General features: G+C 38.7%; 1 protein-coding gene across 6 annotated transcripts; it reads right to left on the bottom strand.

Moving 5' to 3' along the window:
- Nucleotides 1-283: 283 nt before the first annotated feature.
- plek2 (pleckstrin 2) lies at nt 284-16820 on the bottom strand. Of its 6 annotated transcripts, none has more exons than XM_041813058.1 (12): nt 16563-16820; nt 9694-9778; nt 7037-7129; nt 6858-6957; nt 6533-6697; nt 5621-5805; nt 5445-5536; nt 3832-4019; nt 3619-3720; nt 2865-2948; nt 1570-1648; nt 284-877 (listed from the first exon to the last, which is right to left on the bottom strand). In XM_041813058.1, the coding sequence occupies exons 4-12, from the start codon at nt 6909-6911 to the stop codon at nt 750-752; spliced, it is 1077 nt and encodes a 358-aa protein (XP_041668992.1). In that variant the 5' UTR covers nt 6912-6957; nt 7037-7129; nt 9694-9778; nt 16563-16820; the 3' UTR covers nt 284-749. The 6 variants fall into 6 exon arrangements, with proteins under 6 accessions (XP_041668992.1, XP_041668993.1, XP_041668991.1 ...); XM_041813059.1 differs by having other exon boundaries at nt 7083-7129; nt 9622-9778; XM_041813057.1 differs by having other exon boundaries at nt 6858-6952; nt 9622-9778.
- Nucleotides 16821-17059: the final 239 nt, after the last annotated feature.

The following is a 17059-nucleotide window of genomic DNA, read 5'->3' on the forward strand; positions in this document are numbered from 1 at the left end:
AATAAACACATATTTTAATACTCCACTTGTAAAAATAAAAGTCTCCATAAGTCAAGTACAGTTTAGCAAACTTAAAACCCCAGTTCCAAAATTGGGTTGCTGTGTACAGGTCAGTAACATAACTTTAAAATTGTGATGACTTTAAATATCCCAGAATCTAAAGTTCATAATATTGTCAAAAGATTCAGAGAATCTGGAGAAATTTCTGTGAGCAATGGACAAGGCCAAACATGTAACATTCAGTAATGTTAACATATTTAAATCAGAGGCAAAGGAAAGAAGATGTGCTATATTTACTTTATTACATATTCATAGTTCAAAACATTTGAAACGTGAGAAGGTTGAGTAATACATGGTATTTTTAAATATAAAGTGACAGAGCATGGACATAATCCTGTGCCTAAAAGTTCAGCAGGTATAAAACTTGAATATTTGTACGTTAAATGTCAGTAACCAACACTAGCAGTCAGTCTGTGGAGTTCTGGAGAAAAATATGAAAAGTTTGTTTAATAATGACAGAAAATCTCTTAAAAACATTTTAAAAAATTAACAATGATTACAAGAGGAATTGCTACAACTGTCAGGCTCCTAATCATCCAAGAACTAACTTTAAAGTACGGCTAAACTAAGCTAGAAATAAAGTGTCATAACCATCATTATTTTCATTTAAAGTGCATTTCCTGGTTTGTGCTACAGTAAAAACATTCATGGAATATGTATCTTCACTCTTCTTTATGGTGGATGAAGTTTTATGTGTGCTCTCTGATGGCATCGATCCAGTCCATCTTCTCCTGGTGGGTCGGAGCCTGGATGAAGTAATGAACGTCTGACTGGGTGATGATTTTAAACAGGTTACCTTGAATGTTCCCTTTCACACCTGTGTAGGAGGAGAGATAAGAGTCAATAAAAATCACTGATAGAGGTAATAAAGACTGCTTTGAATGGACACATAAAATGAGAAATAGTGGAAAAAGGTCTAAGCTTATTTGGCACATTTTGACTGATAGTTAGCAAATTAGAAAACCTGTAAGAGGAAAGAAAATCATTTAAATTAATTTAACTTCAGCCGTAGGTATAAAAATGTTCTCATATTTCATCACAGTCAAGACGGTAACAGTTCACATGCATGAACTACGCATGAGTCATGATGATTTACTGCATGAAGTAATGTAGAGCTTCTCATATAAGTCACTCACAAATTCCAAAATGATCAAGTCTTTTCAACTTCATATTAGTTAACTGTTAATAGATCATGACTTGAGGAACTTTAAAGTATTTGGTTTGAGTCTCTGAAAGCAGAAATGTCTCAGAAAGTAATATGAGTTTTTTTTTTTTTTTTGATCAAGTTGTAACAGTAATGCAAACATATATTTAAGATAGATACAGGTACAAAGCATCCCATGACCCCCCTACTGCCTGGGAGGAGAAAAACTTAAAGCCACTGCCTTTGATTTATAACCCCCCGTCTTAAAATCATTTCTGCTCATTGCTGCTTTTATCCTGTAATTATTCCCAAAGTGTATAGTTTAGAAACATTTAGCTGCTCTGTCCTCTGAGACAGTGACTCACCTGAGGGAACACCGTTATCGTCCAGAGAGGAAACCAGACAGCTTCTTAGTGAAAAACCGCCGACGGGGCTGACGTCATCCTGATGAGCAACAGAAGACAGGAAGTGGAAAAAGCTGAGTCAGTTTTATGGTACTGATAATTACAAGTCACACATCCTGAGGTAGAAAAACACAGTTGCTTTTACGGTTTTAGTGTTGTAATGGAGGTTATTTATTTAGATTCTTTATGTGATGTCCTTTCTTTTGCTAAAAGATTAATCTAACAAACCAGGGAAGTGCCCAGAGGGGCTACCATGGCCAACATGGGCGTCTCTTGAAATCTGATCGCCTACCCCAAAGTCCTAAACTTTGACTGGTTGAAGGGCTGCAAAATTGATTGTATTAATCACAATAAACTATGATCCATAATTAGTGCGCAATTTTTTTGTCATTAATCTTGTGCTTTATTGTCTCTTTCTGCAGACTTTGGTTAAGCCACTGCAGTATCTCCTTGCAGCCTCAGTAATGTAAAATAACTCCTCTTCTCCTCTTAACGTCTCATTTCACTTCAAAAACTCTCAGACAGCTCAGTGAACAAGTCAGAAGTCAACTGCACTTTGTGTTATCAAACATTTACCTTGTTACTGACCACTTATTTGCTTTTCAATCCACAACAAGTTCCTTTTTCTGTAGTTAAGTTCATGCCATAATCTTTTATTTACCTATTAAAGCAGGTCCGTATCCAAACTGATCAGCCTTAATTTTAAATGCAAAAATGTGGAATTTTAAAATACAATTAAAGGGTCCAATTAATCATGATTAACTACAGAAATCCTGAGATTAACTGCAACTGAAAATGTTAATCTTTTGACAGCCCCAGTTGTTTACTTTATTAGAGATGGGACTATTTTGTCTATTATTTAGCAAGGGTAATGCATGGGAAGGAAATAAGTGTAGAAGACAGAGAAATTTGCATGCAAAATCCTGCACACTAAACCTTTTAAGGTCTAACTAGCAATGGTCCAAAAATTTACAATAAACATATTTATGCAACTAAGACAATTCAACAGTTTGTAAATACATTCTGAAGTACTTGTTTCTTTGGATATGCAACATGTTTTGTGCTCCTGAAAGCTAAAAGCTAAGTTGCCGCTGTTGTCTAAAAGAAGTAATAATTAGTAACTAAAGATTGGTTAAATACAATTTACTAATTCATGCATGTGTGTTTTGCCAAATTCATGTCACATATGTATAAGTCAGTGCCACAGTCAAGGCACCCAAGTCAAAAAAGTCTGGACACTCCTGTCAAAAACTCACCTTGGTGGGATCATAGTAGTGAAGGAACCCCGGCTCTGATCGCAGCACGAACAATCGCACTTTCCAGTTCTTCCTCCTGTGTCCCTGTGATTAATGAGGACATCATTTATTTATCAAAATGCACTAAATTTGAAAGAAAAATGAAACAAAATGGTGCCATTTCTAATGATGCAATCTTTCATAAATGGTATGTGAGCTGTGACAGATAAAGACAAGTTTTAGGTTGGAAGAAAAAATTCTGGTCTATCAAAAGACCTCATGGAAACAGGCCTAATTTCTCATCATGTTTATTACAGCCTCTTTTGTACTCTCCTTGCTAAGTACTGTCTTAATTAGCCTTATACAGCAAATGTTAGTTAAATTTTTGATTTTTTAAATGCATGTATATGAAGAGTGATTTTTAAATTCCCAACATTTTCACACATACCCAGCCCTCACAGCTGATTCTATTTCTGACAAGACTGCTTTAATTCAGTAATTAATGCCAATATAAATGCTTGTGTGCTTAGACTGTTTGACGTCAAAAGAAATTGCTAGAGAAATAATGATATTAAATAATACTGACAACCTTTAGTGGGTAATTCAACAAACTCTGGCTGTTATAGCTCATATAACCCCATGATTTATCAGGAAGAGTCTTTCAGAAATCAAACCAATCCAGTTCTAGCTACCTTCAACACCTCACTTAATGTTTAAATCTGTACTAAATGCTGTTAAGTATAGCATCTTAACACACAGCAGACAGTGTGCTTACCTGTTTTAGCAGATATCCTCTCTTTATCACTTTTCCACTCAGCTCCACAGCAGACAGTGATGTTTCAGCCTTCACACAACCTCTCTTCTTTAGATTGTCAGACTGAGATTACAAAAGAAACAAGCAACCTCAGTGACACAAAAATTACTAAAAAATCTAGGTTTGAAGTGTGGGATAATCCAGATATAAGGTGCTGCAGATACAGGTACTCACAAAGCTATACAGTGCCGTCGAGTCATCCATGAACAGCTCACTAAGACCGGCGGTGCGGAGAGCCTCCACGCTCCTCATGCCGACAGTCCGTAGGAAACCCTCCTCCAGCAGGGCCGAGGCCAGGGTCATGGACTCTACACGGGTCAGAGCCAGCTGCATGAACACCAACCAGTCTATAACCGCTGAACCTGCACAGAACATTTGGATATACTTATACTTCAGATCTGCAAAAATAAACAAACCTTAAACTCCTTTCCTTATTTTGCTACATCCTGGGCTTTTGTGGTTTAAATTTATAAATGCATGATTTAGGGACGGGGCCATGTTTTCCATGTTGTCCCATTCTTGTCTGCTGTAGGATTCTAACTGCTCAACAGTCATGGGTCTTCATTGCCAGATTTTTTGTTTTATGATGCAAATGTTTTCTGTTGTCTCTTCTATTGTGAAGCCATGCTGTTGTGATGGATGTGGTATGTGGTTTAGCAAGGCCTTCCCTGAAAGAGATGTCTGGATGGGAGCATATGTTGCTCTAAAACCTCTCTCTACTTCCTAGCATTGATAGTTCCTTTCCAGATGTGTAAGCTGCCCACCCATAGGCACTAATGCAACCCCATACCATCAGAGATGCAGGCTTTAGGACTGAGCCAGTAGAATAAGCAAGATGTTTCCTCTCCTCTTAGTCTGAAGGCAAGTTGCTGGATCCTGTTCTCATATGGCTTCCTCTTGCCAAGATCCAGCTTTAACTGTCATTTGTGGATGATACTACCAACTGTGCTGACAGACAGTGATTTCTGGAAGTGATCCTGAGCCAATGCAGTGATTTCCAGTATAGAATCATGCCTGTTTTTAATGCACTGTTGCCTAAGGGGCCCCAAAATCCCCAATATTGTCCCCTGGAGATTTATCAAGATTCTCAGAATCTTTTGATGATATTATCTTAAGTCTTTACAATCTTGCATTCACGCAGGTGCAGTTTTTTGCAGACTAGTGAACCTCTGTTCATCTTTACTTCTGGGACTCTGCCTCTCTCAAGTCATGTTAGTGACTTTTTTAAACTTTTGCAGCCTTTTGCTGTCCCGTCTCTACCTTTTTGAGCTGTGCTGCTCCCATCAAATTCAAAATGAGCTAATATTTTTAATGAAATGGTAATACGTCTCAAGTTTCAACATCTGATATGTTGTTTATGTTCTACTGTGAATAAAATACGGGTTTATGAGATTTGACAATAATTGCATTGGTTTTTTTTATTTAAATTTTACACCGCGCCTCAGCTTTTTGGGAATTGGGGTTGTACAAAGGGATATCATCAGAAAATAATCATTTAAAGTATAAATATTATCCCAAAAATGACTTATCAGTACTGAAATCTATCCATATCCCATGCACAAATAAAATGCAGGGCTCTTAAATGCAGTTTTATTTCATAAAGTAATATCAGGAGAGATGCACCTTTTACTGGAATAGTGGTGATATTTTCTGTCAGAGCTGCAGGACTTCTAAATAAATAACCCTGGGAAGCTAGAGTCCAAGTCTAAAATATGATTAAAATGTGAGTTTTTTAAGGTATTGCCAAAGCAAACATTAGATGGTGAGTAAAACATGCAAAAGCTCACCAGAGAAACAGTTGCTGTAGGTGCTGCCTTGCTCCACATGGTTGCTCATCTTAATCCCACTGTGGACGTCGTACATGGCGTCCAACACTTTACTTTAATAAGGACAAAGAGAAGAGACAGGGTAAGAGAGTGAAAGCACCACAGTCTTTTCCACATGCTACAAGTCTGTGAGTTACCTCAGGTTGATGTTGTGCAGTTGTGATTCAGTCTGGTCCTCCTGGTCCGGTACCTTCCCACCTTCAGCTGTCCCCAGTTTATCAACCACAGCTGTGATGTCACTCGCCCAATCATCCCTCTCCTCACGTGAACAAGCCTCCAAAAAATGATCCACCTTGTTCTTTGTGCGGATCTTAAACACCAGCTGGAAAATAATACAGTAAAAAACAGACGTTCAGACTTGAATTGTTCTCTTAAGTGTGGAAGTGTTGAAGGTCAGGTCCTGACAAAACTGTAACCTGAGGCGACGCATTTAGAGGAAGGATCAGAGAGAGACTGGGCTGGTAAAACCACACCTTCAGTCTGGTTTCTACCAATAAAAACAAAAACAAATGGAAACACTGAAGAAAAATGTTTTAGATGCAGCCTGGATAAGGGGAAAAGCAAAGCTCTGCATGTGAAGTTTGTCTCTTTCTTTGCACATTTCTGCAAACATTTATTTACTTATCTTTGTCATGAGGAATCATTAGTTCTTATTTGCATTACATTTGTCAAAAAACGATGATGGACTTAAATATTTTTAGATCTATGGTAAATAAAAGTGAAGCTGAGGTTGTACATTCTGACAGCCAAGCCTGGCTGACTTTGCAGCTGCGTCTGTCAAAATCTTGGTCTTACTTTTGACAGTTTTCTCATACTTGAGAAGCAGACCACCTCTATAGGTAAAACTAATCCAGACTTTAATCAAAAGTTAAATCTTAAATCTGCAAAAGTGACTTTTAAAGAGCAAGCCATGCCTTCATAACTTCAAGGCTGCACTGCTGTAATTCTCTTCTTGCTGGTTTAAATTGCTCTTCTTTGCTCCGTCTACAGCTCGTGCAGAATGCTTTGAGAAAAATTAAGCATGACAAAGTAACGGCAGCCCTACTCACCGGTCGGTTTTCATGCTCCAGAAAAGGATTCGTTATCTCACAGTCCTTTAGGAGGATTTTCCCTCGCTGACATGAGTCTCTTTTTCCTCCTTCAAACTTGAAATACAGCAGCTTGTCTGGCATCAGCACAAACCAACGAGCCTTCCAGTTGTGCACAAGGTGACCCTGTAATCACAGTATTTAAGGTTAATAAAAACATGCAATATACCCTGGAAAAACACATTTTGTTTTAAAAGAGGAGTGCAATTTCTACGTCAGCCTAAGAAAAGATAAAAGAACTGAATAATCAATAAGCATTAGTGTCATTGTGGGAAAAAAGTCTCACCCTCTTGACGAGGAATCCTTCCCTCAGGATCACATTTTTCTTGTCTGTTTCCATGTTCAGTCAGATCTGGGCTGCAGAATTCAGCCTGTTCCTGCCTGCTCTGGTTTATGAATGCAGAGGAAAAGTTTTTATTTTTTCCTGAGTAAGTGCGTCACTCTTTCACACCCACATTGACTCACCTTGCTCAACACTAGGATGCCAATCAATCCTGTAATTTCTGCTCACCTTCACCTGAGGGCGCACTGACTCCTCCAAAGGCTGAGCAATGGACTCTGGAGTGGGGGATAGCAAACCATCTCTAATCAGTTGTTACTCAGTCTCCATGGGGTGATGACTGTCTAAAGGTCTGAGGGTGTTTCAACAATATTAAAGGGCTAAAATATATAATTGTTTGTTACATCTCTTCAACCAACCACAAACCAAACAATATGCTTAGCAGGTGAATGTACTGGTCGTGCATCAGGACCCAACACCTCCTCCTTAAGAGAAATTAAGACCCAAAATAATAAAAAAACAAATCCTTATTAATTCAATAAATGTTGGTTAATCTGTAGGTACTGGTTAATCAGTATTCTTGGCTACCATTACACCATGAAGACAAAAGAACACCCCCCCAAAATGTTAATGTTTGGACCCTGAATAGAAAAACTTATTGAACAAAGAGAAAAGACAAAACAAACACATTAGACAAGCACATCGTTACAAAAAGATTTGCACGCATACATCTTGTTTTATTTTCCTGAGAGAGCATGGAATATCTCTAAAATTGTCCTTGTTATCTTGGGTAAACCAGCTTTATTTCTCAACAAAAAGAAGATATACAGTGCTTAACAAATCTATTAGACCACCTGTCATATTTGTCTCAGAGATCATCCAGTATCATGAAGTGCTTTAATGCAGACTCTTTCATTTTCAGTCAGCTCTCCACGTTTTACCATTTTGAACAGGAATGAGGAATTTCAAACTGAATTCACCCAAATTTGAGCCGGCTCACTGGGCTTCTCTGAGAAGTCAGAAATGAATCAACCACTAAAACTCATTTCTCTCTTCAGGAATGCAAGTAAATAACTATCATTTGACATATTAATCAAGAAATATTAATGTGCTTTTCTATTTTTTTCATTTTTTTGGAAATCAGTAAATTTGAAAATTCACGGTTAACAATAACAATTATATTTTAGCATTAAAAATATCATTTGGGTTAAAGAGCTTCTACATATTGGTGTATTAACAATTACAGAAACATAAAAAATGATTTTGGTAATTACCAATGCTGTTAATTTAGGGCAGCTGTGGCATAAACCTTACTTTGGTTAGGGTTAGGGTGGTCATGCTGGACCAACAGAGCTAAGTTAGCTGAAGTCTTTTTTTCTTTGTTCATCTTCATAACTTAAACTTTAAAGTGTGGTCTGGGACTGAAGTGTTAGGTCCAAGCTACTTGATATTGGTATCAATATTGGCTAAAATGAATTTGTAAATATTGCCATATTGGTTAAAATCCAATATTGTGCATATCCATTCAAAACTAAGAAATACAGCCTTTGTGGTTGCACTATCTCTGACTTCCTCCCGGTTGATTCTAGGGTGAGGCAGGGGTGCGTCTTAGTCCCTACGCTCTTAAGTACCTGTTTGGATTGGATAATTGGGCGGGTAACAGGGACAGCAAACTGTGGTGTGTCACGTGGTGATGTCCAGATCACTAATCCGATGGGAACCTTGAGGAGAATATAGATGCTACCTTGCTGAGTGAAGAGGCTATTGGTCAGCCCCTCGGGGGCAGCTGCATGACTCATGGAGGCGTCCGCTGGGAGGATACCTAGGGAGATGGGGCATGAGCCTGGCACAGGCCTGGAGGATGGCCATCAGGAGGCCGGAGCAGAACAGTACCAAGGCTGAGTGACAAAGTGCCAGGTGTATTCAATTTTATTCAATGTTTCTGTGATAATGACTAAATTTTGGTTGTTTCCTTGAGTCCATGACTTGTTTGTCTCATTATCTTGGGCAAAAACCAAAATGGACTTGTTATCAAGACAAAATGGGCTAAAATAAAAAAGTAAGAATGGCCTCCTATAGGGCTCTTAAAATAAAGCATGTTTTAAACTGGTCTATTTGCCTTGTCTTCTTCTTCTGTCATATTTTCTCACAGCTAAGGTTCAACATTTTTAATTCAAATGCTTAAGAAGTTGAAAATGTTGGCAAATCTGGCTCAGGATTTCTTACTTACATGATTGCAGTGGGTCCTGAGATTAGACAATTTCAGAACCACTGACTCTAAGGACTCCTGAGCCACCTTGTGGTTAATAACGGTTACGACACGTATCAAAACACATTTTTCTCAATCTCCAAAGTCTGAAAAACCTCTGCATTACATGTTGATTGCTGTTATTTCACACTGGGCATGGTCATGATATTGACAAGAGAATGCTTAGATGTTTAAGCTTCTTGGTAATCTATGAAGGGCACCAATGTCAAATTAATGTTAATACTAACTCCCCAGTACATTTTGAGTTACTTCACATTTAAAGAAACTTCATTCAGACTAAAGATGTGAGTCAATAGAGCATGTAAGATTGTCTAAGACAGCCTGTGCAAGAGCAGGTTTTTGGCACTTAAAAATGAGCTAGAAATGTTTAAAAATATCATTATCTAAATCATGTTTATTATTAGGGTGGGGGTCCTTGGAATAAATTGTTTTCTCTTGGGGGAGGCTCACTTTCCCACACTTTGAAAACCCCTGCTCTACAACATTCAGAACCTCATTCACCTCCACTTTTCAGGGCCTGCCTATATTTCCTGCCTCTTGTCAGAGGGGTAGAGCTTCACCGCCAGCACATACAGGGTGCGGAAAGCCACGATTGCCGACTCGATGTTGGCCAAGGACAGGAAGATAGCACTGATGCAAAGGATCACACAGGTGCCAGCTGGAGAGACAAAGGTGGGAAAGGAAACAACGAACAGTGATGTTTGACTGAAATAGAAAGCAGAATAAAGACTGGCATTAGCAGGGATCTGAAGTGACAACAGTTAGGAGAATAATAGATACTCAAGGAGATGATAAATCCAGGTATCAAAGCTGCGAAAGACACCTTTACACATTTATAACCCCATGTGGTGCAAAGAATTAATATATTATAAAATATAAAATATAATATAATATCTATAATATATATGTTAGAATATCTTAAAAAATGAAGAAAAACAGTTTAAAAAATGACATGAAGATTTCTTACTTAAAAATTTTCTATTTATGCAACAAGAATATGAAATCTCTTCTGTGAACATATATTATAATATCATAATATATTATAATAATATTATTCTTACTCTGTCAAGAATTCAGACTAGGGCTGAATGATTTGTAGAAGTTATGTAATTGCAATTTAAAACGTGATTATTATTATTAGGATAGGATAATGTGTTCCAGTCAGGGAACACATCATACATTTAACCATTTTATTGCTAAACAGATACACACATGGACAAAATTGTTGGTACCCCTCTGTTAATGAAAGAAAAACCCACAACGGTCACAAAAACTTCAATCTGACAAAAGTGATAATAAATAAAAATTCATTGAAAATTAACCAATGAAAATCAGACATTGCTTTTGAATTGTGGTTCGGCAGAATTATTTTAAAAAACAAACTCATGAAACAGGCCTGGACTACTGAGCCCCTGAGTCAACGGATTCGTCAAAATGAAAATATAAAAGGAATTCTAACTGCTGGGGGGGAGCAAAAATTGGCGCTGTTTGCAGATGATATTTTGTTGTTTTTTTTGAAAAACCCAATCAATCTTTCCCTAAACTTATGTCTCTTTTGGAGGAATATGGCTATATGTCTGGCTATAAACTTAATGTCTCCAAAACACAAGTTCTTTGTCTTAATTATGAACCCACTAAGGAAATCAAAATAAAATATAAATTAAAATGGGATGCAAAATCTATTAAATATTTGGGAGTACACCTACCAAAAGACCTAGAAAGTTTATTTGACATCAGTTATGGCCCTCTAAATTCTAAATTAAAAGCAGATCTAAAAAGATGGCATCTTATTCCATTCCTGAACCTTAGCTCAAGAATTGAATCTGTTAAAATGAGTATTTTGCCCCGCCTGCTGTACTTATTTCAAACGTTGCCTGTAGAGGTGACTAAACAACAATTTGTAGAATGGGATAAACTCATAACTAGATATATATGGGGTGGTAAAAGGCCAAGAATCAAATATAAAACTTTACAGCAGCTCAGCTTCGGCCTCTTATATTCTGGTGTAACCCTTGTTATGTTGCAAGATGGAAGGACTTGGAGCTGGCGCTTTCTAATACTGTCCCACTTCAAGCTATGATTTCAGATGTAAAATTATTAGACTATATTTCAGATAAAACAAATCCCTTTATTACTCTATCCTTGAAAATTTGGAGAGAGACTCAAAAGCTATGTCAAATACAGGAGTCCTCCAAAATATTGAGGTGGTGTGCCTTCGATAGCGATTTTTTTTCCCTAATTCAATGATAAAAGGATCTGTAGATGGGTGGGACAAGGTATTACAGCATATTGCACTCTGTTACACAAAGGGGTGATGAAGAGTTTTGAAACTGTGAAAGAAGAATTTAACCTTGAGCAACAAGATTTCTACAGATTTTTGCAAATACGGCATTATGTTGAGAATATTACTAATGACTTCAATTTGGCAGATTTAGAAGAGGGGATTTTGAAAATCTTTGTGACAGCCTACAAATCTGGCGACAACACTAAAATCATCTCCAGGATATATAATTATTTCATGAATAGAAAAGTAGAAGGGACAATGTATATCAAAGAGAGATGGGATAGGGAGAGCGGCAACATCCTCTCCAATGAGGAGTGGCTCATGATATGTCACAGTCCAAAATTACAAGTTCTCTATCCTGGAGAGAATTTTGTTGGAAGAGTATGGTTAGATTCTTCATCACCCCTCATCAGAAGTGTCACGGGATGACCAACGCAGAATGCTGGAGACAATGCCAGACCAAAGACGCAAATCATTTTCATGTATTTTGGTCATGCCCTGCACTTGGGGAGTATTGGAAAAGCATTCATCACACTGTTCAGGCAGTAATCAGATCAACTATCCCTTTCAGATTTGATGTTTTATATCTCTGCAACATCCCAGAAGAAATACGCTCCAGTAATAGAACCCTATTAAGATCCTGTTGGCTGCAGGTAAAAAAGCCATAACTCACAGGTGGCTGAAGCCTCAAGCACCTTCGATTGCAGATTGGGTAGATTTAAATTACCAAATATATAAAATGGAAAAATTAACATATTCCCTAAGATTGCAACATGACAAATTTGCTAATATATGGTCAAACTGGATAGAATATATCAAACCCATTAGGCATGAATTTGATGAAGTTGTAAATATATGAGCTAGTTAGGACCATTACCCACAGTTATTTTGTAAATAGTTCTGATTTGTAACTTTGTTGACTGTATGGCACCAAAGCTTACATGTTGTGAGTCAGTGGAGAAGGACTTTAACTGGATTGGATTTTGGACATGTATCATAACCTTTACTCATGCTTCTACTGTGCTGTAAATACAGAAATTTTTGGTGACAATATGTTGAGGAGCAAGAAAATGGAAAACCAAATAAGATGTAAAATGTTGTTACATAACATGTACATGTTTGGTTGCCAATAAAAATAAAATTACAAAAAAAAAAAAAAAAAAAAGAAACAGGCCTGGACAAGAATGATGGTACCCTTAACTTAATATTTTGTTGCACAACCTTTTGAGGCAATCAATGCAATCAAACGATTCCTGTAACTTTCAGTGAGACTTCTGCACCTCTCAGCGGGTATTTTGGCCCACTCCTCATTGGCAAACTGCTCCAGTTGTCTCAAGTTTGAAGGGTGCCTTCTCCAGACGCCATGTTTCAGCTCCTTCCACAGATGTTCAATAGGATTTGGGCTCATAGAAGGCCACTTCAGAATAGTCCAATGTTTAGCCATTCTTGGGTGTTTTTAGCTGTGTGTTTTGGTTCATTATCCTGTCTAAAGACCCATGACCTGCGACTGAGACCAAGCTTTCTGACACTGGGCTGCACATTTCTCTCTAGAATACCTTGATAGTCTTGAGATTTCATTGTACCCTGCACAGATTCAAGACACCCTGTGCCAGATGCAGCAAAGCAGCCCCAGAACATAACAGAGCCTCCTCCAGGTTTCACAGTAGGGACAGTGTTCTTTTCTTGGTATGCTTCATTTTTGCGTCTGTGAACATAGAGCTGATGTGCCTTGCCAAAAAGTTCCAGTTTTGTCTCGTCTGTCCATAGGACATTCTCCCAGAAGCTTTATGGCTTGTCAACATGCAGTTTGGCAAATTCCAGTCTGGCTTATTTATGATTTGTTTTCAATAGTGGTGTCCTCCTTGGTCGTCTCCCATGAAGTCCACTTTGGCTGATTACAAGATTAGAGGACACGCCTTGGTTGAACATGTCCCTATGGTCACATTATTTTCAATTTTTTCTAGGGGTACCATCATTTTTGTCCAGGCCTGTTTCATGAGTTTGTTTTTTAAAATAATTCTGTTGAACCACAGTTCAAAAGCAATGTCTGATTTTCACTGGTTAATTTTCATTGAATTTTATTTATTATTACTTTTGTCAGATTCAAGTTATTTCTGTGACCATTGTGGGTTTTTCTTTCATTAACAGAGGGGTACCAACAATTTTGTCCATGTGTGTATGTGGTTTTACTTAGCAGAGAAGGCTCTGCTCTAAAGATTCTCCTACTGGGTTAGTCAACAAGCATTTTTTGACTTTCCAGGGAGTGCACAGCAAGAAACCCCAATATGGATAGACACAATGTGGCAATGTGTATTGAAACTGAAATTATTTCAGAAGAGATGAATACATAGTAGCATGAATCTGAATATGAGGGTGCAACAAGCTTTGTGCTATAAAGGAGGAGGCTGGGGTGGAGGTCAAGCTTTGCCAGCAGCAGTGTGGTGCATCAGCATTGATGCAAGCAGGGATTAGTGAGAAGTATGTCATATTTAAATGGATATCCATGTTGACACTTGAATTTTTGCATCATGTGCATAAAATCTCTGCTGCAAAAAATGAATATATTGAACAGGTTTTTTTTTTTGACACATTTCCAGTTAAAGAAATACTGCAGCCTCTGTGATTTGTAAATTGCAGCAGGCCATACTGTGATTTAATCTTATTTGGGATTAATTGACCAACCCTAATTCAGACAAAACTTAAGTGACAGTTTGATATAAATAAATATATGAAGTACACTGAGACAAACTATAAGATTACAGGAAAAAATTATAACTTTGCATAAGCACATTTAATGAAGTTTTTTTCACTTTATTAAGTGGGGCAAACCAGAGCACCTGGAGAAAACCCAAAAGGCATTAAAAGCCTGGAAAAAGTCACTTGAACATATTTGACAAGTGACTCTGTGGTCGGCCTCATTTCTTGCGCTTTTTGCGTTTTTTATGGCCGCCTTTCTTCGGGGTGGTCTTCTCGGGACTGGATTTTTCTGTGGATGCAGCAGCGGTTTCTGCTTTGTCCTCCAGCTGACCAAAAAGAGTCTCTACTTTGGCTTTTGGCCGCAAATAGCAGTCTCTACTTTAGCCAACAGCTGATCAAAAGCAGTTACTACTTTGGCCCTCAGCTGACCAATAGCAGTCTCTACTTTGGCCATCGGCTGACCAACAGCAGTCTCTACTTTGACCCTCGGCTGACCAACAGCAGTCTCTACTTTGGCCCTCGGCTGACCAAAAGCAGTCTCTACTTTGGCCAACAGCTGACAAAAAGCAGCCTCTACTTTGGTCCTCGGCTGACCAACAGCAGTCTCTACTTTGGCCCTCGGCTGACCAACAGCAGTCTCTACTTTGGCCCTTGGCTGACCAACAGCAGTCTCTACTTTGGCCAACAGCTGACCAAAAGCAGCCTCTACTTTGGTCCTCGGCTGACCAACAGCAGCCTCTACTTTGGTGCTCGGCTGACCAACAGCAGTCTCTACTTTGGCCCTCAGCTGACCAACAGCAGTCTCTACTTTGGCCCTCGGCTGACCAATAGCAGCCTCTACTTTGGCCCTCGGCTGACCAACAGCAGTCTCTACTTTGGCCCTTGGCTGACCAACAGCAGTCTCAACTTTGGCCCTCAGCTGACCAACAGCAGTCTCTACTTTGGCCCTTGGCTGACCAATAGCAGCCTCTACTTTGGCCCTCGGCTGACCAACAGCAGTCTCTACTTTGGCCCTTAGCTGACCAACAGCAGTCTCTACTTTGGCCCTCGGCTGACGAATAGCAGTCTCTACTTTGGCCCTCAGCTGACCAGCTGCACTTTTTGCATGTGCCAAGAACTGGCCAGCTGGTCCTTGTTTCGCTGACATTTCAGTCTTCCGGGGCTGCCTATGAATTTTGAAGACACAATCTAAAAGAGACAGAAACTTGTCCTTTGTTACTGTCACTAAAGCTGCCAATCTCTGTCCAGCCATGCTGAAGTATGCTACACATTCCAAAGACAAAAAATAAGACTTAATTTTTTCCTTTTTCACACAAAAATACATTTTTGTGTAATGCACATAATACTGGACTGGCTCTGGGAGGGAGGGTAGACGTGAAAACATGCGGGGAGATGGACGATTCTTCTCTCCTTGGTCTTCCTGTTTATCTTCCCTTGAAAGATCATTTTGCTGCAGCAATTTGGGACCAGCCTCCCTTGCAGCTGACAAGTCAATCCTGGCAGCTGATTCCGGGTCAGAATTGGCTGGATCTAAAAAATTATCCACCTTGACCTTTTTGCTGCTTTCTGCTGGGCACCCAACACAGCGACGAAAGGCTGATTTAATCCAGGAAATTCCGAACATTTTGCCAGTTAAAATTGCTTTAAAAAAAAAAGCGTAGAAAAAGGCTCTGCAGTTTGACAAACTCGAACACAAAAGCTCCTTATTTGCCTCCTTTGACGTCCTAAACTAATTCAGATGCAGAGCTGGAGCCTCTTAAAGTGTTTTAACATCCTTCGGTTCTTGGATGTGACTTAACATCCAAGGACCAAAGACACTACATTAAAAAGAATAGAACGTTACGTCACACGGTCCGACAGCTTCTAACAACAACAACAACAACAACAACAAAGATGGCGGGGGTTTCCGGAAGTTAGCGGGGGTTTCCCTTAGCGAGCCTACGGGATTTTTGGATTATTGCTGAAAATAAGATCTGTGTCCAACAAACGTTTATGAAACTTACACGTGTTGGTCAAGATAATCTTCATACATATATACAAACGTACATATATGGGCCACATTTAATGCACTTGTGCATGCAATGCAATCAAAATCTTGATTATTATCTTCCATTTACTTACAAAAGAAGGTCTGTAAACAAACAGGAAGTTAGCTACCTTAAGTTAGTCAAAAAAAAAAAATCCCAAATCACACAAATACTGTCGCTTATTACAAAATAGTGGAATTGTAGACTGTGATATCTACAGAGACTCTTAGATTAACCGTGATTTAAAACTTTGAGCATAGACATTAAGGTATGGCTCCACCTCTCCAATATGGCGTCCGCGTTAGCATCTCGCGCCCATGAACGGCCCAGGCGCTAGCGCTAACTCGGCTAGCAAGGTGCGTCTGGCATGGTTATTCCAATAAATATCTGATTCCATCGCTGGTTTAATAAATAAACTTTAAAAGTATACTTACCTGAGAAATGTTCAGCTGTCTAGAGAAATGTAGAGTGTCTCAGAGTGCGGTTGAAGTTGGTGGTGCATTTACAGCAAAGGCTACCCTTTCAACTGTCTGATTTACTTCAAATGGGACCATTTATTACAAAACTACTTGTTTCTCTGTTAAAGAAGAGTTAACACTATCACAGTAACCTAAAACTCATTCGGAAAATGTTTACTAAAGTAAAAATAAAGCTAAAAGTAGGCTCATGTCCTATTAGGCTATCTCAACGCTTTTTTCTAACGGTGTGCCCTCTGCTGGATATTAGCTACATTTCAAGTTGACACACGCCTACCACTTAGTTTTCTAGACTCAACATCCACATTTGCTGTATTTACAACCTTGAAGAAAGACTTATAATCTGTGCATCACCTATAACTTAATTTGGCATTTATGTTTGTGCTTCAAAATCTTGTTTTAGGTCAAGATTCAAGGGTTCACTGTATTCTTTTACAGGTTTTATGGGATGCATA

The sequence above is a fragment of the Cheilinus undulatus genome, linkage group 18 (genome assembly GCF_018320785.1).
Source record: "Cheilinus undulatus linkage group 18, ASM1832078v1, whole genome shotgun sequence".
Classification (NCBI taxonomy): Eukaryota; Metazoa; Chordata; class Actinopteri; order Labriformes; family Labridae; genus Cheilinus; species Cheilinus undulatus.

What these genes read in the sequence shown, in the direction of transcription:
- plek2 (XM_041813060.1), bottom strand. Translation starts at nt 6,911, where the DNA reads ATGGAAACAGACAAGAAAAATGTGATCCTGAGGGAAGGATTCCTCGTC. An exon ending in AAGGATTCCTCGTCAAGAGG is followed by an intron (nt 6,698 to 6,857) that starts GTGAGACTTTTT and finishes CTGTGATTACAG; the next exon opens with GGTCACCTTGTGCACAACTG. An exon ending in CTACAGCAACTGTTTCTCTG is followed by an intron (nt 4,020 to 5,444) that starts GTGAGCTTTTGC and finishes TGTTCTGTGCAG; the next exon opens with GTTCAGCGGTTATAGACTGG.